At 45.6% G+C, this 21,551-nt stretch overlaps 1 protein-coding gene and 1 long non-coding RNA gene across 3 annotated transcripts; both read right to left on the minus strand.

The window, feature by feature from the left end:
* Nucleotides 1–9,107: 9,107 nt before the first annotated feature.
* On the minus strand, nt 9,108–11,266 carry LOC120964317 (uncharacterized). The gene is made up of 2 exons (XR_005756181.2): nt 11,030–11,266; nt 9,108–9,909 (listed from the first exon to the last, which is right to left on the minus strand). It is a non-coding gene; the product is annotated as an uncharacterized lncRNA (long non-coding RNA).
* Nucleotides 11,267–11,915: 649 nt separating this feature from the next.
* Nucleotides 11,916–14,429, minus strand: LOC109736376 (uncharacterized). 2 transcript variants are annotated; one of them, XM_020295598.4, is made up of 2 exons: nt 14,058–14,429; nt 11,916–12,767 (listed from the first exon to the last, which is right to left on the minus strand). In XM_020295598.4, the coding sequence occupies exons 1-2, from the start codon at nt 14,074–14,076 to the stop codon at nt 12,214–12,216; spliced, it is 573 nt and encodes a 190-aa protein (XP_020151187.1). In that variant the 5' UTR covers nt 14,077–14,429; the 3' UTR covers nt 11,916–12,213. The 2 variants fall into 2 exon arrangements, with proteins under 2 accessions (XP_020151187.1, XP_020151188.1); XM_020295599.3 differs by having other exon boundaries at nt 14,275–14,423.
* Nucleotides 14,430–21,551: the final 7,122 nt, after the last annotated feature.

Here is a 21,551-nt window from a genome sequence, read left to right on the forward strand (position 1 = left end):
TATCCGCTTTGGGTTCGAGCTTATCAGCCTGAAACTTTTCACATAAGCATCGCAGCCCCAAACTTTTAAGAAACAACAACTTAGGTTTCTCTAAACGGTGTCGTCTCAACGGAATTGCGTGGTGCCCCTTTTAAAGTGAATGCGGTTGTCTCTAATGCTTAACCCATAAACGATAGTGGTAATTCGATAAGAAACATCATGGTATGCACCATATCCAATAGGGTGCAGTTATGATGTTCGGACACACCATCACACTATGGTGTTCCAGGCGGTATTAATTGTGAAACACTTTCCACAATGTCTTAATTGTGTGCCAAACTCGTAACTCAGATACTCGTCTCTATGATCATATCACAGACATTTTATCCTCTTGTCACGACGATCTTCAACTTCACTCTGAAATTACTTGAACCTTTCAATAATTCAGACTTGTGTTTCATCAAGTAAATACACTCAGCATCTACTCAAATCATCTGTGAAGTAAGAACATAACGATATCCACTGCATGCCTCAGCACTCATTGGACTGCATACATCAAAATGTATTACTTCCAATAAGTTGCTCTCTTGTTCCATCTTACTGAAAACGAGGCCTTTCAGTCATCTTGCCCATGTGGTATGATTTGCATGTCTCAAGTGATTCAAAATCAAGTGAGTCCAAACGATCCATCTACATGGAGTTTCTTCATGCATATATACCAATAGACATGGTTCGCATGTCTCAATCTTTTCAAAAAACGACTGAGTCCAAAGATCCATCTACATGGAGCTTCTTCATGCGTTCTATACCAATATGACTCAAATGGCAGTGCCACAAGTATGTGGAACTATCATTACTATTTTATATCTTTTGGCATGTGTATCACTACGATCGAGATTCATTTTAGGTGCAAGACCATTGAAGGTATTATTCAAATAAACAGAGTAACCATTATTCTTCTTAAATCAATAACCGTATTGCGATAAACATAATCCTATCATGCTCAACGCAAACACCAAATCTCGATGGTAGAGGGAGCATGCGATGCTTGATCACATCAACCTTGGAAACACTTCCAACACATATCGTCATCTCACCTTTAGCTAGTCTCCGTTTATTCCGCAGCTTTTATTTCGAGTTACTAACACTTAGCAACCGAACAGGTATCTAATACCCTGGTGCTGCTAGGAGTACTAGTAAAGTACACATTCATATAACGTATATCCAATATACTTCTGTCGACCTTGCCTGCCTTCTCATCTACCAAGTATCTAGGGTAGTACTGCTTCAGTGACCGTTCCCCTCATTACAGAAGCACTTAGTCTTGGGTTTGGGTTCAACCTTGGGATTCTTCACTAGAGCAGCAAACGATTTGCTGTTTCGTGAAGTATCCCTTTTGCCCTTGCCCTTCTAGAAACTAGTGGTTTTACTAACCATCAACAATTGATGCTCCTTCTTGATTTGTACTTTCGCGGTGTCAAACATCGCGAGTTGCTCAAGGATCATCATATCTATCCCTGATATGTTATAGTTCATCACGAAGCTCTAATAGCTTGGTGGCAGTGACTATGGAGAACCATCACTATCTCATCTGGAAGTCTGACTCCCACTCGATTCAAGCGATTGTTGTACTCAGACAATCTGAGCACATGCTCAACGATTGAGCTTTTCTCCCTTAGTTTGCAGGCTTAAGAAACTTGTCAGAGGTCTCATACCTTTTGACGTGGGCACTAGTCTGAAATCCCAATTTCAGTCTTCGGAACATCTCATATGTTCTGCGATGTTTCAAAAACGTCTTTGGTGCCACAATTCTAAACCGTTAGCAATACGCACTGAACTATCACGTAGTCATCAAAACGTGTGTGTCAGATGTTTCGCAACATCTACAGACGACGCTGAGGTTCAGCACACCGAGCGGTGCATTAAGGACATAAGCCTTCTGTGCAGCAATGAGGACAATCCTCAGTTTACGGACCCAGTCCGCATAATTGCTACTACCAACTTTCAACTAAATTTTCTCTAGGAACATATCTTAAACAGTAGAACTAAAGCGCAAGTTATGACATAATTTGCAAAGACCTTTTGACTATGTTCATGATAATGAAGTTCATCTGATTATGAACTCCCACTCAGATAGACATCCCTCTAGTCATCTAAGTGATACATGATCCGAGTCAAACTAGGCCGTGTCCGATCATCACGTGAGACGGACTAGTCATCATCGGTGAACATCTCCATGTTGATCGTATCTGCTATACGACTCATGTTCGACCTTTCGGTCTCTTGTGTTCCGAGGCCATGTCTGTACATGCTAGGCTCGTCAAGTCAACCTAAGTGTTTTGCATGTGTTCCGAGGCCATGTCTGTACATGGCGTTTTACATGCTAGGCTCGTCAAGTCAACCTAAGTGTTTTACATGGCGTTATTCAATGACACGCAGGTCATGCAAAATAATAAAGATAACTCCTATGGCTCCTGCCGGTTGTCATACTCATCGACATGCAAGTCGTGATTCCTATTACAAGAATATGATCAATCTCATACATCACATATATCATTCATCACATCTTCTGGCCATATCACATCACAAGGCACATGCTGCAAAAACAAGTTAGACGTCCTCTAATTGTTGTTGCAAGTTTTTTACGTGGCTTGTATAGGTTTCTAGCAAGAACGTTTCTTACCTACGTAAGACCACAACGTGATATGCCAATTTCTATTTACCCTTCATAAGGACCCTTTTCATCGAATCCGTTCCGACTAAAGTGGGAGAGACAGACACCCTCTAGCCACCTTATGCATCTAGTGCATGTCAGTCGGTGGAACCTGTCTCACGTAAGCGTACGTGTAAGGTCGGTCTGGGCCGCTTCATCCCACAATGCCGCCGAAACAAGATAAGACTAGTAGCGGCAAGAAGAATTGGCAACATCTACGCCCACAACTACTTTGTGTTCTACTCGTGCATAGAAACTACGCATAGACCTAGCTCATGATGCCACTGTTGGGGAACGTAGCAGAAATTCAAAATTTTCTACGCATCACCAAGATCAATCTATGGAGTAATCTAGCTACGAGGGGAAGGGGAGTGCATCTACATACCCTTGTAGATCGCGAGCAGAAGCGTTCAAGAGAACGGGGTTGATGGAGTCGTACTCGTCGTGATCCAAATCACCGATGATCCTAGCGCCGAACGGACGGCACCTCCGCGTTCAACACACGTACGGAGCGGTGACGTCTCCTCCTTCTTGATCCAGCAAGGGGGGAGGAGAGGTTGATGGAGATCCAGCAGCACGACGGCGTGGTGGTGGAAGTAGCGGGATCCCGGCAGGGCTTCGCCAAGCGCAAGCGGGGAGGAAGAGGTGTCACGGGAGGGAGAGGGAGGCGCCAGGGCTTGGATTGCTGCTGCCCTCCCTCCCCCCCACTATATATAGGGCCAAGGGAGAGGGGGGCGCAGCCTTGGCCCTTCCTCCAAGGAAGGGTGCGGCCAGGGAGGAGTCCATCCTCCCCAAGGCACCTCGGAGGTGCCTTCCCCCTTTAGGACTCTCCCTTTATCTTATCTCTTGGCGCATGGGCCTCTTGGGGCTGGTTCCCTTGGCCCATATAGGCCAAGGCGCACCCCCACACAGCCCATGTGGCCCCCCCGGGGCTGGTGGACCCCTTGGTGGACCCCCGGACCCCTTTCGGCACTCCCGGTACAATACCGATAAAGTGCGAAACTTTTTCGGCGACCAAAATAAGACTTCCCATATATAAATCTTTACCTCCGGACTATTCCGGAACTCCTCGTGACGTCCGGGATCTCATCCGGGACTCCGAACAACTTTTGGATTACCACATACTAATATCTCTATAACCCTAGCGTCACCGAACCTGAAGTGTGTAGACCCTACGGGTTCGGGAGACAGGTAGACATGACCGAGACGACTCTCCGGTCAATAACCAACAGTGGGATCTGGATACCCATGTTGGCTCCCACATGCTCCTCGATGATCTCATCGGATGAACCACGATGTCGAGGATTCAATCAATCCCGTATACAATTCCCTTTGTCTATCGGTATGGTACTTGCCTGAGATTCGATCGTCGGTATCCCGATACCTTGTTCAATCTCGTTACCGGCAAGTCTCTTTACTCGTTCTGTAACTCACATCATCACGTGATCAACTCCTTGGTCACATTGTGCACATAATGATGATGTCCTACCGAGTGGGCCCAGAGATACCTCTCCATTTACACGGAGTGACAAATCCCAGTCTCGATTCGTGCCAACCCAACAGACACTTTCGGAGATACCTGTAGTGCACCTTTATAGCCACCCAGTTACGTTGTGACGTTTGGTACACCCAAAGCATTCCTACGGTATCCGGGAGTTGCACAATCTCATGGTCTAAGGAAATGATACTTGACATTAGAAAAGCTCTAAGCAAACGAACTACACGATCTGGTGCTAGGCTTAGGATTGGGTCTTGTCCATCACATCATTCTCCTAATGATGTGATCCCGTTATCAACGACATCCAATGTCCATGGTCAGGAAACCGTAACCATCTATTGATCAACGAGCTAGTCTCCTAGAGGCTTACTAGGGACATGGTGTTGTCTATGTATCCACACATCCATCTGAGTTTCCTATCAATACAATTCTAGCATGGATAATAAACGATTATCATGAACAAGGAAATATAATAATAACCTATTTATTATTGCCTCTAGGGCATATTTCCAACAAGTAGGTTGTCTAGATATGCAACTAGGTGAGCAACCTATATGATGCAACAACAACAAGCACACAAGCAAGCAAGAGATGCAACACAATATAAGCTTGCACAAGTAAAGGTACGAGATAACCAAGAGTGGAGCCGGTGAAGACGAGGATGTGTTACCGAAGTTCCTTCCCTTTGAGGGGAAGTACGTCTCCGTTGGAGCGGTGTGGAGGCACAATGCTCCCCAAGAAGCCACTAGGGCCACCGTATTCTCCTCACGCCCTCACACAATGCGAGATGCCGTGATTCCACTATTGGTGCCCTTGCAGGCGGCGACCGAACCTTTACAAACAAGGTTGGGGCAATCTCCACAACTTAATTGGAGGCTCCCAACACCACCAAGAAGCTTCACCACAATGGAATATGGCTCCGCGGTGACCTCAACCGTCTAGGGTGCTCAAACACCCAAGAGTAACAAGATCCGCAAGGGATTAGTGGGGGGAATCAAATTTCTCTTGGTGGAAGTGTAGATCGGGGCCTTCTCAACCAATCCCTAGAAAATCAACAAGTTTGATTGGCTAGGGAGAGAGATCGGGCGAAAATGAAGCTTGGAGCAACAATGGAGTTTGGGGATGGAAGAGGTAGGTCTTCTTGGAGAAGAAGACCCCTTTATATAGTGGGGGGACACATCCAACCGTTATGCAGCCCGCAGCCCGCATCTGGGCGATACAACCGTTGCTGGAGCGGTAGTACCGCTGCCACAGCGGTAGTACCGCTGTGGCAAGAAGACATAGGAAAATCAGGGCTGAGGGAGAAGAAGTACACGCACTAGGGCGGTACTACCGCCCTAAGGGTGGTACTACCGCCGATAGCCGGTACTGCCGCTTCCTACAGCCGCTGGAAAACAGGGGAGGGCAGCGAGCTGAGCGGCAGTTGGAGCGGATGTAGGAGCGGTACTACCGTTGATAAGCGGTACTACCGCGCCCTACTGCCGTCCCTACTACCGCTCCCCTGCGTGGTCCTTTACGGAAACCTGACACGAAAAATCAAGACCACAATAGGGGCGGTAGTACCAGCGGCACTAACAAGCGTTACTACCGCCCTGGCAGCGGTACTACCGCTTAGCGCAAAGCACCCCTTGTTTTGCACATCACGGAAACTCCAAAGAAGCAGGAAGAAAGCGAGGGTGCAAGGAGAATGTGAACATGATGATTTCACCCATACTCTTCCGAAGCGGATCCCTTCTTGATAGTATGGTTATCCCTACGACTCAATTCCACCGAAAAGAAACGAAGGAAAATAATACGTCTAAAGTGAAGTCCCCGAGGGGTAACAATCGCATAGTGCTCTTATATTAGATAACCTAAAAAGCTTAATGCATACTATTAGTCCACAAACGTATTGTCATCAATCACCAAAACAACCGGCGAAAATAATGCCCTAACAGCGCCGCCGTGCTACGAGCCGGTGGTGCGACAGTAGATGTGCTGCCAGCCGGTCCTGCGACAATCGACGTGCTACTAGCAAGTGTTGCGACGGTGCCGCCATGCGGCAAGCCGGTGCTACAATGGGGAAGAACAAAGCAAGAACAAAATGTGGAGTGTTTGCGTTGACCGGTATGACCACAAGGAACGGTTAGATTAAAGAGACATTTGCGTTGACATACCCACCGCCACCCAGGCAACACAAGAACCAACGGTTGGCTTGTTCCATCGCACGGCTCGGAAGGCGGCTTAAAACTCACACAAATCATCCGGCTGACGCCTAGTGCGGGCCTTTGATTATCGAGTTGAAAGTTGTGATTTGATAGAGTTGAAAGCTATGATGCCCCCTCCCTTTTTACCCCATAAAACTCCCTCTCCCAGAAATACAATGGGGAAAAACATGAAAAAGTGAAACAAAGGGAGGCGAGAAACTAACCACAACCGTCGACAGAGTAGGGATCTGACAGGGAAAACGGTCGAAGCAGAGGAAGAGAGGAGCCGGCGATTGCGATTCGTCGGAGGACAGTGGGTGGCAGAGGCGGCGGCCGCGCTAAGGACATGATTGAGCCTAAGCAGCAGGTTGAGACGATCCGTGCGCAGATGCAGGAGGTGGCATCGTTCTTGACGAATAAGATGAACGCATCTCAGGCCGTACAACTCATGGAGAGGGAAGACATCTCGAACCACATCTCAATTCTGTGCGATAACTTGTCCAAATTCAGAGCATTGCTCGTCGAGATCGGATTCGATGCCGCGGGCAGCCGATCATCTATGAAGAAGAATGCTCAGAACTTTATGAAGGAGCATTCTGCCCGCATGCGCGAGATCCAGGAGCGGATTGCCGAGGAAAAGAAGATCCGGATCCGCGACAAGCTGCAGCTGATCCCTTTCCAAGAGCCCGAGCAGTACATGCATGAGTACTGTACGAGATTTGTCGTACAGTAGGAGGAGGAGGAGGAGACGGAGCTGACGAGATTTGTCGAGCAGCAGATTGCAATGGAGGAGAGACTGTACGCCACCTACCGCAACAGCAGCAGCAGGAACGGTTCATCGGGCTGGACCTTCAAAGCCGAGAGTAAGAAAGCATTACTTAATATGTTGAACAAGAATTATGGAACCTAGGGAGTACTCCATTAACTCGATTAATCTCTTCAATTTGCTTTCTACTCTTAATCAATGTGTAGATTCATGTTGATTCCTCACAGCTCCTTGCTTGATTTGCTTGCTGCCGCAGCCACGTTGAGCCCCATGTACTTTACACACTGCACGCCAGACGACCTTTATCATGCCACCGGGACCAGCTTGCAGATCTTCTCCGTCAAGATCGCTGGGATCAAAGGCGACTTGAAGTGGCCTCTCTATGTGTACGGCGTGGTCGCTGCCAGGGACAGAGTCGATTTCAACCGCAACATTCTCTTCCATCGAACAAGGAAAAATGCCCAACAAGTCACACAAGATGTATGTATGCTTTTGGTTTCCTGTTTTCTCTCCATTTTCCTTTTCTTTTCTTTTCTTTTCTTGACGTATGTTGCATGTGTCATTGTTGATTCGTTTGTTGCAATTAAGTGTATATAACGATGCTTGCAGGATCCTTTTTTGCGCTTGACCGGCCCAGCTCAGGCAATTTTGCCTGAGCTTGAGCTTGAAGTCGAACTAAGGGTTAAGGGCAGAACAGAGTCTCGCGACAGAGCATTGATCAATCAAGCATACCCTTACACCCATTGCTGTGCTGGCCTCTACACTATTGGCTTTCACAACTGCCGTTGTAGAATCGAGTTAAGCCTGGAGCAACTTGAAAATTCAGTTCAGGCCACTATCTTGAGTGTCCGCGTCGTTAAGGGCGCCCCGTGCACGTTCAAATACGGGGGTCGAGTTGCTTGCTCGTCGCCACCTCATGAAGTTGTGATCATGGATAGTCAAGGCTCTGTTCTGGAGGTTACTGACCCCCCATCGACGCAAGTTGTGTTGCTTGATTCTCGTCACTGCGATGGTGGAGAAATGCCAATGGATACTGATGGTTACCTTGATCTCACAAGGCGTGTTGTTTCTGTAGAATTACGACAAAGCAATGTTTTTTATCCTGAAACGTTTGAAGAGACCTTCAAAGTTGTCATACAAGCCTATTCACAGTCTGGTGATGTTGCGGCACAAGGTCATGTCAAGCTCGCCCCGAAACTTTGCAACATAAGTCAAGCTGTATGTGACCTTGGCGACTCCAAGGTGGAGATCACCATTGCTTGGTCGGTCCATGTTGCAAGTAACATGTTCCTTTGAGGCGTGAAACTACACCCTTGTATTACTAGTATACCGGTTTTTTGTATGGATCAGATATTTACACCCTTGCATTACTAGTATACCGGTTTTTTTGTATTTATGTATGGATCAGATATTTAAATATTTGTGTATCGTACCCTGTTTTACAAGTACTGTTTTGTTGATTGTCCAACTATTTATGAATGGATCAGATATGTAACTATTTGTGTATCGAAATCTACTCTAGTTAGTTATGTTCCATGAAGTATTTCTGTTTTGATTGTGTCCAGCAGCTGTATTAATTATGCAAATGTATGAATCTTGGCCAATATGTCATTGTTTATAATCTCTAGGCTCTAGACACAAGTACTTGGGTTTCTCAGAAGATAGATCCCTTCTCTTATAAATAACCCCAGCTGATGGGTATGATCGATCTGATGGGAACTGCTCTGCTTATTGCTGAACGACCTAGGCCACCACCCACCAGAAAAAGCAAGATGGTTTGTGACCATCAATTTTGAGTTGTACAAGTGTATGCAGGCGTGTCAACTTGTTAATGGACTGCCGAGTGAATTGCTTCCTTATTATGCAAAATAAAGGGTCCAGACTTAATCAGTGGTATTCAGAAACTCAATTAAATTGGAGCCCCAACAAACACTTCATTCTTCACAAAACAAATCGAGTAGAGAATAATGCCAAAAGGTTGATCTTCATATTAAACTCCAAGCTGTCATGGAAGAAACAAGCCAGAAACACTGAAACTGATCTTACATGTTTCTCGTGTGCGGTCGTTTGACTACATACAGCCGGTTTGGCTAGTTTCATCAACAGGCAGCACAACACACCTGACACATGAATTTCCCAAAATTTCGATCGATAAACCGCAAAAGTTTCGACAACTTTACATATACAACTTCTAAATGTCTCAAGACTTAGGTTGCGCTCTAAAAGGCACTCCAATGTATTCTTCCAAAAAGACAATAATTACAACTCTTTAAGTTGATCGTGCAGACTGGTGCACACTCACACTGGGCTGGGTGACCCAAACGTGTTCTTCCTTCAGCTCCAGGCCTTGCTCTTGCATCCACCACGGCCTTTAGAAAAATCCAATCCCTCTACTCTTACATCATCCAACCACCTTCTTTGTCACCGCTCCTAAAGGATCATATCAATGTCTTCGCCATTACGGTCACCCATAATCTCCAGCAACCCCCCTCCCACATCAAACTCACCTTCTTCTTCAAAGTCAACATCATCATCATTTTCATCCCCACTGTCAATACCCTCCTCAGCATCGTCATCATCATCATCATCGTTGTTACCTGGATCGTCGTCGTCCTGCTCTGTGTCCCCTGCGTCCTCCGGATCTGAATCATCGTCTATTGGTCGCTGTCTGCCAACTTCAAATAAGCGAGCAGAAGAGAACATCTCGCCAGGGTCAGCCATAGCATTGACACCAGGAAGGGAATCATTTGGCTAGACAGTGGTGGATCTGCAAAACACATTTGACTTTGTACTTAACACTAAATACTTAATGAGTTAAATGCAATTTTAGGACTATTTCTCGAGATTATGATGATGTTTAGACCAAATTATACCATATATAGTGCAAATTTTCAAAACAATTGGACACTGGCACCCCCAAGACTGATATTCTAGGTCCACCACTGGGGCTCGGTAGCAAGATCAAGGACACCCCGGTCTATTTGGATGGTTGCAATATCTGTGTAATGCAGGGAACAGAGGATGCCTCTGTCTTTTGGCTTCCCATTGCTTTCTTCTTTCCTTGGATGGCCCCGCACTTTTGGCTTCTTGGTGGGGTTTGCTGCTTTGTTTTCTCCAGAAGCATTTAGCAAACGGAGCTAGGCCTGGCAGAGGCGGAGCCAGGATTTCTCAAAGCCTAGGGCTAAAACCAGGTGACTAAAAATAATGTGAAATACCAAGCATACTAGTGTGTGTTAGAAGTATGCCAAAAATTCACATTAAAGATGAAATATTAATTCATTATTACCATGAGAAATTTTTTAATAAAACAAATAATTTAACAAAGTGCATAATCGAAAACATTGATACCAAATTAATGAAGAGCTGCTTAATTTGAGGCCATCGTTACTAGCAATATTAGAAGGACCTGGAGTTGCAAACGCAAAATCGTGTATTTAAAATCAAGACAATGGACATAGACCAGGTCAATTGTTCATATCAAATTTGCCAAAAAAAAAGGGGGGGCAAACTTAATATACCATTATCACAAAGTGCAAAAAAGGTTATATCCCCTTGCGTTTCCTCGTTCGGTTTTTGGAGACCGGGGTAAGGATAAATGTCATCTGGATTAAGCTCCACATTTTTTTTCATTATTAGCTCCGACTCCCGTTAATTCTGGTATTGTTGGATGTAGGCTGGCCGGAAGTTGCTTCAAAAGAAATTTAACCGTGCGTGTGTGCATCCGTGTGTGTGTGTTCCCTCTTTATCTTGGATTTCTATCATTTTTTCTGTTAACAAATAACTGAAATAGAATTCACTAAATAATAGTACAATTTAACATCTAGATTTAGAACGCTAGATCAAATCACCCATAGCAAAAAATAGATCACACGACAAACTTGAAATACCTCTAGCCAGTTGTGGAGACGCAGCAGAACAAGTGGCCGCCGGAATTGGAGATGGGGCTTGCTGCGATGAGGCGACGAGGCCAAGTACAGGTCCGGATCGTTCTGTCTGTCGAGCCGTCCAGGGGCTGGGGCGGCGGATGAAACGAGGCACCGAGTCAACGAGGGGTCTTTCGATCGACAGGCGCATGGTGAATGTAATTTTTCTGGTCGATCCCTCAAAAAAAAAAATTTCTGGTCGATCGAAACGTCGGGCGATCGATACCTTTGGAATCGCAATCGACCAATGACCAAACGTGGGCATGGGTTCCTGCTGAGCTAGTTAGTTGGGCTGCCGTTGAGGCCTTGGGCTGGGTATTCAGGCCTGGGGCTGGGCTTCTTTGAATGTGAAAATCTGAAAATTTTCTACTGGATATAATGGCACTAGTTGGGCCACGCCTGGGGCTATAGCCCCAGTTGCCCTAGGCCCAATTTCGCCCCTGAGGCCTGGTCCTTGATTGTTGCTCTGCCAGTGGAATGGCTGTTATTGCTTCTACAACTTAAATGTGCCGCGGTCGCTCTGCTCTTGGTCGAGAAGTGTCGGGGCCTGCGGTTTGCTGCTTCCTGCTGGCCCTGGGGGTGTGTTGTGTACAACATTCCTGTCATGTACCCCAGTGTTGTTGTATCTCAACAGAAATATTTATGCCTATAAAATAACACCTATATAAGGTTCCACATTTTCTTTATGAACCACTCAGACATGGATTTTGCCAATAACCAGCAAAAGCAGCAGCAGCAACAGGTGCATCTGAAGCTAAATCAACCTATAATGGTTATTCAAACTCATCCCTAACAAACGAGCACGGTTATTTATGTAAACATGCCAGGGCGTTGCAAGGAAAAGCAGCCATTTTACCTAAATATACTCATCGGGAAACATTAATTCAAACCATGCAAATTCATGTTTCGTTTTCTAGTATGTAAGTAAACATGGAATCAGGCCCTAAATTCATCAAGGACACTCATGGCATCTTGCCAGCACCGGTGCAGTACCTCACCAGAATTCTAATCTACACCTGATGATGTTTCAGGTCTCACCGAAAATCCATTCAGATTATTCAATCATCCCGACAAACCGATTTTCAGGTTATACAATCATCCCGACAAACCAAAATCGTGTGTACGACACCTCGCTCACTCGCTCCGACTCACTGAGCAGCCCCCATCCGACTCGCCATGCGAACGCACGCCTCGAACCTTTTGACCGCCTCGGCGCACTTGAGCGGATCCTGGGTGTTGCTCCGGTAGCAATCGGTGCAGCCTGCCCTCTCGTCGGTGCACGGCGAGGGGTTCTGGTAGAGCAGCTTGAACTCCTTGTCGTGCAGCTCCTTGGCCCTCCTGGTAAGCTCCTCACGCATCGTCGCTTCCTGCTTCTGCAGCTTCTCCAGCACATTCTCGCTCTCCGCCACCACGTCGCGTATGGTTTCAACTTCCTGGATTGCCGGCAGGGGTGGTGGAGGAGCAGGGGTCACTGGTAGGTACATGGGGGGCGGCAGCGCCCACCCAGGAGCGGGGGCAGGGCTGCTCTTGGGCTCGCTTGGAAGTTCCCGGCCATTGTCCTGAGGCTCCTCTTGTCGCTCCACGACCTTCTTCGGCTTGGGTTTCCTGGTCCTCCTTTTCACCTTCTCGTCATCGCGTGTGAGCTGGTCGATCAAGCTGGTGCTTATCCGGATTGTGTAGTCACCCATGGCAGACAACAATCCTGAAACAGCATGGCAATCAAAAGTCAGGCATTAAAAAGCAAGTGTTATGGATGTTCAAACAAACAAAAGTCTCATGCATGTCAAAGTAGAATGAATATCTGGGACCCATCCTGAATGCTTTCTAGTACAGTGTTATCCACATGTTAAATAGAATGAATTTCGTGGCAATAACAGTATGAGCAAACAAATTCAGAATGCACACAATGCTTTCCAGTTAGAATTTTGAAAGTTTCGTCCATTCCTGTTAAAGTGTTGCGTAACAGAATGAATAAGTACGCTCTGCACAGAATTCTACATTAAGAAGACGAGGACACCCACAAATGCTGAATGCTTCCCAGTTAAAATGTCAGCAACTAGCACGATCAACATTTTATTCTCAAGCTCTCAGATGTTACAGACATAGATAAGCATGTGCAAAGTAGTAAATAAAAGCTCATTAGTTTGCATCTTTCAAGAAACAGCAGGTCACCTGGTGGCCGCTATTACAGAAGCAAATGATGGCGGAACCCGCTTGTTTCAGAGGCTGATGGGTCTAAAAAATGGAAAGCAAGCTGACTGCTTTAAGTATAATAATTATACTGAACTTCACAACACAAGGATAAGGCAGCAAAGAGATCTCTCAGCGACAAATTGGACAGATGAATTGGTTGTAGAAGAAAGATCTGGATGAGTTTTCACACGTGGAGATGTTAATGGCAGCTCAATGACATTGATGGAAGAGGTAGAGAGATCTGCCGTGGAAACAAACGAGGGATGGAAGGAGAAGGGATACCAGATCTGGCAAGCAGTGGAGAAGAGGTACGCAATGCACTGACATTGATTGGGCTCTAGAAACAGGGGAAGGACAACACGCACCAGCCTGAGGAGAAGAGATACCAGATCTGGCCGACAGATGACAAGAGATGCACAACATTTCAATCTACGTCCTACCATTATTTTGGGGAGGGTTCTGGGTTCTCTAAGGATTAAAAGACAACCTACCTAGCTGACCAGAGGCGAGAGCACAAACTGTTGAGGTGCATCTGATTAGGTCATATTTTAGTTAAGTATCCAAATAATTCCACTCAAAATATGGAGTACCGCTTTAGTCAAACAGACTAACACATCTTCCTACAATTCTTCCACCTGCCACTTGTTTGCGCAAGAGTTCTTGACACTATATATGTAGACGAATTATTTGCCCTCGCAACCCTACTGAGATATACGCAACAGATAAACAAGTATCAAGCCATATCTAATAACTCTACATAGACTACAGATAAACAAGCATCAGCAGGGCGTTAAAGCACCGTCGTTCTGCAGCCGCATCCCCGGGTCTCCAGGGGCGTCGTCGGAATTAATCACCCAATTTGGTTCCCGAATCCCGTCAGAGATCGATCCCCAAATCCCCGTGGCAGAGCACGCGGGCGGATGCGCCGCCGGATGGGGCACCACGGCGGAAGAAGTCAGGGTGGTATGTGAGCGAGAAAACGAAGCGCCGTCCAAGCAAAGCTAGGGATTCCTTACCGGGAGACTTGCTCGCCTTCGATGGGGTGGTCCGGCGGGAGGAGGAGAGGGCGGCGAGGGTTTCCGGCGGCGAGACGCTTCGGGACGGGCGGGCGGGCGGGCGGACAGGAGGAGGAGCAGCAGACGGTTGACGCGGCCTCTCCGGGCTGAATCCCACCGACCAAGAAAACCCACGGTGGTTAATCTATTCTTGTCTACCCAAAAGTCATACTCCTATATACTTTGTCAAAAAAGAGTCATATATACTCCTAAGAAAATTTAAAATTAAAATTACAAGAACGACCCCGGTAAAACTAGAAATTACAAATAGGTTCAAATTCGTTGGCGCCGCTTCCACCTGGCTCCACACTTGTCCATATCGCCGGAGCAACGGAGACGTGTAACTGTGGGTGCAAAGTCGTCAGAAGTTATTAGAGGACGGCAACGATGACATAAACTTGGAGAAGAAGGGGAAGGTTGGACGAGGAGACCCAACCCCACATCAACGCCTAACGCAACGCCAAATGATCACCCCCCCCCCCCCCCAAACACACGCGCATAGCTCGATGGAACGTATTCGGGGGAACCAACCATGTGCCTCATGGGGCGTTGAGACTAGTATATCGTTGCTAAAGAGGATAGGGTTGGAGGTACTAATCCTTTTGCGTTTTCGCCTCTACAGTCCAGATGAATGACACGAGGACTCTAAAACCACAAAAATTAGGACAAAACTCTCTACGAGTGCAAAGATTTCCTTGGTGTTGAAACACTTGACACGAGAAAGACCGACGAACTCAACTCGCCATGATGACATGATGGGTGGCGGCTAAGGGTTTGGTTTTGGTAGAAATCTATCGAGAAATAAAATTCACTTGGTGAACTAAGACATAGACATGCCCTAAAAATTATTGAGCAATAATTCGACATTGCTCATTAATTAATTAGGTACGTTAAATCGGAGAAGGACGTGAAACGCACACGAATAACAAGAAATGGTTCTCTCGCTCCGGCGGCCAGTGGCGGGGAGAAGAATCTATACGCCCATTTTGCGTCATGTTTTCCTACTGTTATTTATATTGTTTTAAAGCTTTATTTCACTTTATGATGCAACTGTAATGTTTTTTCTCTCTTATTATGCAAGATGTATATGGAGAGGGAAATTATCGGCAGCTGGAATTCTGGACATGAAAAGAGCTACAACAGAGAAAGCTATTCTCCGGAGCTCCAAATGACGTGAAAACTTACGAAGGATTATTTTGAAATAAATAAAAAATACTGGAAGAAGAATCACTAGGAGGGGGCCCACGAGTGAGCCACAAGCTCAGGTGGCGCCCCCTGGGGCGCACCACCCAGGCTTGTGGGGCCACCAGTAGGCCTCTGTGGCCTTTCTTCTCCTATATGAAGCTATTTTCCCTTAAAAAATAGAAAGAAGACTTTCGAGACGAAGTGCCGTCGTCTCGAGGCGGAACCTAGGCAGTAGCACTTTTGCTCTCCGCCGGAATGCTTCCCTTCGGGAGGGGGAAATTGAAGCCATCATCATCACCAACGTTCCACCCATCGTGGGAGGACTCATCTCCATCAACATCTTCACCTGCGCCATCTCATCTCAAATCCTAGTTCATCTCTTGTATTCAATCTTTGTCCCAAAACCACAGATTGGTATCTGTAGTCGCGACCCACCCTGGGATTTCCGACTGGGCTGTATAGCATAGGTTATTCGGAGATGGGCCAGGAGGAAAAAGCCCAGTAACAACCAGCATGCGCTTCTCGTCTGTTTCACTGCTTGTCCCGCAGCGAACGCAGCCACGCACGAGATCGATCCGCCGCCAATGGAGCGCCCGAGCAGCCTGCCTCGCCGTCGCGGCGTCGCCTCGCCGGACTGCCCTGCCGCCCGCCGCCCGCGGCCTGACTGCGTAGGCGCGCACGGCGCACCACCGCGCAGCCGTGCTGCTAGCTAGAGCCGCCTAGTCCGCTCAGGTGCTCAGCAGGCAGCAGTTGATACTCCCCATCCCTGATCAGGCCTTCTTCATGGAGAAGTAATGAGGTACTGCATCATCTTCCGTATTTTACAGTACAAATACACATAATTTTGTAGTACATCCCCATCTGAATTTGACTCGTATACATAATGCTTGAAGGAAATATGCCCTAGAGGCAATAATAAAGTTATTATTTATTTCCTTATTTCATGATAAATGTTTATTATTCATGCTAGAATTGTATTAACCGGAAACATAATACATGTGTGAATACATAGACAAACATAGTGTCACTAGTATGCCTCTACTTGACTAGCTCGTTGATCAAAGATGGTTATGTTTCCTAGCCATAGACATGAGTTGTCATTTGATTAATGGGATCACATCATTAGGAAAATGATGTGATTGACTTGACCCATTCCGTTAGCTTAGCACTTGATCGTTTAGTATGTTTCTATTGCTTTCTTCATGACTTATACATGTTCCTATGACTATGAGCTTATGCAACTCCCGTTTACCGGAGGAACAATTTGTGTGCTACCAAACATCACAACGTAAATGGGTGATTATAAAGGTGCACTACAGGTGTCTCCGAAGGTACTTGTTGGGTTGGCATATTTCGAGATTAGGATTTGTCACTCCGATTGTCGGAGAGGTATCTCTGGGGGTAATGCACATCACTTAAGCCTTGCAAGCATTGCAACTAATGAGTTAGTTGCGGGATGATGTATTACGGAACGAGTAAAGAGACTTGCCGGTAACGAGATTGAACTAGGTATTGAGATACCGACGATCGAATCTCGGGCAAGTAACATACCGATGACAAAGGGAACAACGTATGTTGTTATGCGGTTTGACCGATAAAGATCTTCGTAGAATATGTGGGAACCAATATGGGCATCCAGGTCCCGCTATTGGTTATTGACCGGAGACGTGTCTTGGTCATGTCTACATAGTTCTCGAACCCGTAGGGTCCGCACGCTTAACGTTTGTTGACGATATAGTATTATATGAGTTATGTTTGTTGGTGACCAAATGTTGTTCGGAGTCCTGGATGAGATCACAGACATGACGAGGAACTCCGGAATGGTCCGGAGATAAAGTTTGATATATGGGATAATAGTGTTTGGTCTCCGGAAGGGTTTCGGAATTCACCGGAAGGGGTTCCGGATGTTTCCCGAAATGTTTGGGTACGAGAACACGTTATTTGGGCCAAAGGGGAAAGCCCACGAGGCTTTTGGAAAGTGAAAAAGGAAGTTTTGCGGAGATCAGAGGCTAGACGCCAGGAACCCTGGCGTCTAGGGGGTAGACGCCGGGAACCCTGGCGTCTAGCCCTGGAGTCCGTGTAGGACTCTTGCCTTTCGGGAAAAACCGACTTTGAGGAGGCTTTTAGTCCAAGTTTCGACCCCAGGGCTCAACATATAAATAGAGGGGCAGGGCTAGCACCAAAGACACATCAAGAAACACCAAGCCATGTGCCGGCAACCCCGTCCCCTCTAGTTTATCCTCCGTCATAGTTTCCGTAGTGCTTAGGCGAAGTCCTGCGGAGATTGTTCTTCACCAACACCATCACCACGCCGTCATGCTGCCGGAACTCATCTACTACTTCGCCTGTCTTGCTGGATCGAGAAGGCGAGGACGTCATCGAGCTGAACGTGTACAGAACTCGGAGGTGCCGTGCGTTCGGTACTTGGATCGGTCGGATCGTAAAGACGTACGACTACATCAACCGCGTTGATAAACGCTTCCGCTTAGCGATCTTCAAGGGTATGAAGATACACTCCCCCTCTCGTTGCTATGCATCACCATGTTCTTGCGTGTGCGTAGGAATTTTTTTTGAAATTACTACGTTCCCCAACAGTGGCATCCGAGCCAGGTTTTATGCGTAGATGTTATATGCACGAGTAGAACACAAGTGAGTTGTGGGCGATACAAGTCATACTGCTTACCAGCATGTCATACTTTGGTTCGGCGGTATTGTTGGATGAAGCGGCCCGGACCGACATTACGCGTACGCTTACGCGAGACTGGTTCTACCGACGTGCTTTGCACATAGGTGGCTGGCGGGTGTCAGTTTCTCCAACTTTAGTTGAACCGAGTGTGGCTATGCCCGGTCCTTGCGAAGGTTAAAACAGCACTAACTTGACGAAATATCGTTGTGGTTTTGATGCGTAGGTAAGAACGGTTCTTGCTAAGCCCGTAGAAGCCACGTAAAATTTGCAACAACAAAGTAGAGGACGTCTAACTTGTTTTTGCAGGGCATGTTGTGATGTGATATGGTCAAGACATGATGCTATATTTTATTGTATGAGATGATCATGTTTTGTAACCGAGTTATCGGCAACTGGCAGGAGCCATATGGTTGTCGCTTTATTGTATCCAATGCAATCGCCATGTAATGCTTTACTTTATCACTAAGCGGTAGCGATAGTCGTAGAAGCATAAGATTGGCGAGACGACAACGATGCTACGATGGAGATCAAGGTGTCGCGCCGGTTACGATGGTGATCATGACGGTGCTTCGGAGATGGAGATCACAAGCACAAGATGATGATGGCCATATCATATCACTTATATTGATTGCATGTGATGTTTATCTTTTATGCATCTTATCTTGCTTTGATTGACGGTAGCATTTTAAGATGATCTCTCACTAAATTATCAAAGTATAAGTGTTCTCACTGAGTATGCACCGTTGCGAAAGTTCTTCGTGCTGAGACACCACGTGATGATCGGGTGTGATAGGCTCTACGTTCAAATACAACGGGTGCAAAACAGTTGCACACGCGGAATACTCAGGTTAAACTTGACAAGCCTAGCATATAACAGATATGGCCTCGGAACACGGAGACCGAAAGGTCGAGTGTGAATCATATAGTAGGTATGATCAACATAATGATGTTCACCATTGAAACTACTCCATCTCACGTGATGATCGGACATGGTTTAGTTGATTTGGATCACATGATCACTTAGAGGATTAGAGGGATGTCTATCTAAGTGGGAGTTCTTAAGTAATATGATTAATTGAACTTTAATTTATCATGAACTTAGTCCTGATAGTATTTTGCAAATTATGTTGTAGATCAATAGCTCGCGTTGTTGCTTCCCTATGTTTAGTTTTGATATGTTCCTAGAGAAAAACTATGTTGAAAGATATTAGTAGCAATGATGCGGATTAGATCCGTGATCTGAGGTTTATCCTCATTGCTACACAGAAGAATTATGTCCTTGATGCAACGCTAGGTGACAGACCTATTGCAGGAGCAGATGCAGACGTTATGAACGTTTGGCTAGCTCAATATGATGACTACTTGATAGTTTAGTGCACCATGCTTAACAGCTTAGAATTGGGATTTCAAAGACGTTTTGAACGTCATGGACCATATAAGATGTTCCAGGAGTTGAAGCTAATATTACAAGCAAATACCCGAGTTGAGAGATATGAAGTCTCCAACAAGTTCTATAGCTAAAAGAGGGAAGAGATTGCTCAACAAGTGAGCATGTGCTCAGATTGTCTGGGTACTACAATCGCTTGAATCAGGTGGGAGTTAATCTTCCAGATAAGATAGTGATTGACAGAGTTCTCTAGTCACCATCACTAAGTTACTAGAACTTCGTGATGAACTATAGTATGCAAGGGATGACGAAAATGATTCCCGAGCTCTTCGTGATGCTAAAATCGACGAAGGTAGAAATCTAGAAATGGCATCAAGTGTTGATGATTGACAAGACCACTAGTTTCAAGAAAAGGGCGAAGGGAAGAAGAGGAACTTCAAGAAGAACGGCAAGCAAGTTGCTGCTCAAGTGAAGAAACCCAAGTCTGGACCTAAGCCTGAAACTAAGTGCTTCTACTACAAAGGGACTGGTCACTGGAAGCGGAACTGCCCCAAGTATTTGGCGGATAAGAAGGATGGCAAAGTGATCAAAAGTATATTTGATATACATGTTATTGATGTGTATTTTACTAATGTTTATAGCAACCCCTCTGTATTTGATACTAGTTCAGTTGCTAAGAGTAGTAACTCGAAACGGGAGTTGCAAAATAAACAGAGACTAGTTAAGGGTGAAGTGACGATGTGTGTTGGAAGTGGTTCCAAGATTGATGTAATCATCATCGCACACTCCCTATACTTTCGAGATTAGTGTTGAACCTAAATAAGTGTTATTTGGTGTTTGCGTTGAGCATGAATATGATTTGATCATGTTTATTGCAATACGGTTATTCATTTAAAGTCAGAGAATAATTGTTGTTCTATTTACATGAATAAAACCTTCGATGGTCATACACCTAATGAAAATAGTTTGCTGGGTCTCGATCGTAGTGATACACATATTCATAATATTGAAGCCAAAAGATGCAAAGTTAATAATGATAGTGCAACTTATTTGTGGCACTGCTGTTTAGGTCATATTGGTGTAAAGCGCATGAAGAAACTCCATGCTGATGGATTTTTGGAATCACTTGATTATGAATGACTTGATGCTTGCAAACCATGCCTCATGGGCAAGATGACTAAGACTCCGTTCTCCGGAACAATGGAGCTAGCAACTGACTTATTGGAAATAATACATACTGATGTATGCGGTCCGATGAGTGTTAAGGCTTGCGACAAGTATCGTTATTTTCTGACCTTCATAGATGATTTGAGCAGATATGGGTATATCTACTTGATGAAACACAAGTCTGAAACATTTGAAAAGTTCAAAGAATTTCAGAGTGAAGTGAAGAATCTTCGTAACAAGAAAATTAAGTTTCTACGATCTGATCACAGAGGCGAATATTTGAGTTACGAGTTTGGTCTTCAATTAAAACAATGTGGAATAGTTTCACAAACTCATGCCACCCGAAACACCACAGCGTAATGGTGTGTCCGAACGTCGTAACCGTACTTTATTAGATATGGTGTGATCTATGATGTCTCTTACCGATCTACCACTATCGTTTTGGGGTTATGCATTAGAGACAGCTACATTCACGTTAAATAGGGCACCATCTAAATCCATGGAGACGACACCGTATGAACTGTGGTTTGGCGAGAAACCTAAGCTGTCGTTTCTTAAAGTTTGGGGTTGCGATGCTTATAAGAAAAAGTTTCATCCTGATAAGCTCAAACCCAAATCGGAGAAGTGCGTCTTCATAGGATACCCAAAATCTTGGGTACACCTTCTATCACAGACCCGAAGGCAAGATCTTTGTTGCTAAGAATGGATCCTTTCTAGAGAAGGAGTTTCTCTCGAAGGAAGTGAGTGGGAGGAAATTAAAACTTGATAAGGTAATTGTACCTTCTCCCGAATTGGAAAGTAGTTCATCACAGA

The sequence above is a fragment of the Aegilops tauschii genome, chromosome 5 (genome assembly GCF_002575655.3).
Source record: "Aegilops tauschii subsp. strangulata cultivar AL8/78 chromosome 5, Aet v6.0, whole genome shotgun sequence".
NCBI classification, from domain to species: Eukaryota; Viridiplantae; Streptophyta; class Magnoliopsida; order Poales; family Poaceae; genus Aegilops; species Aegilops tauschii.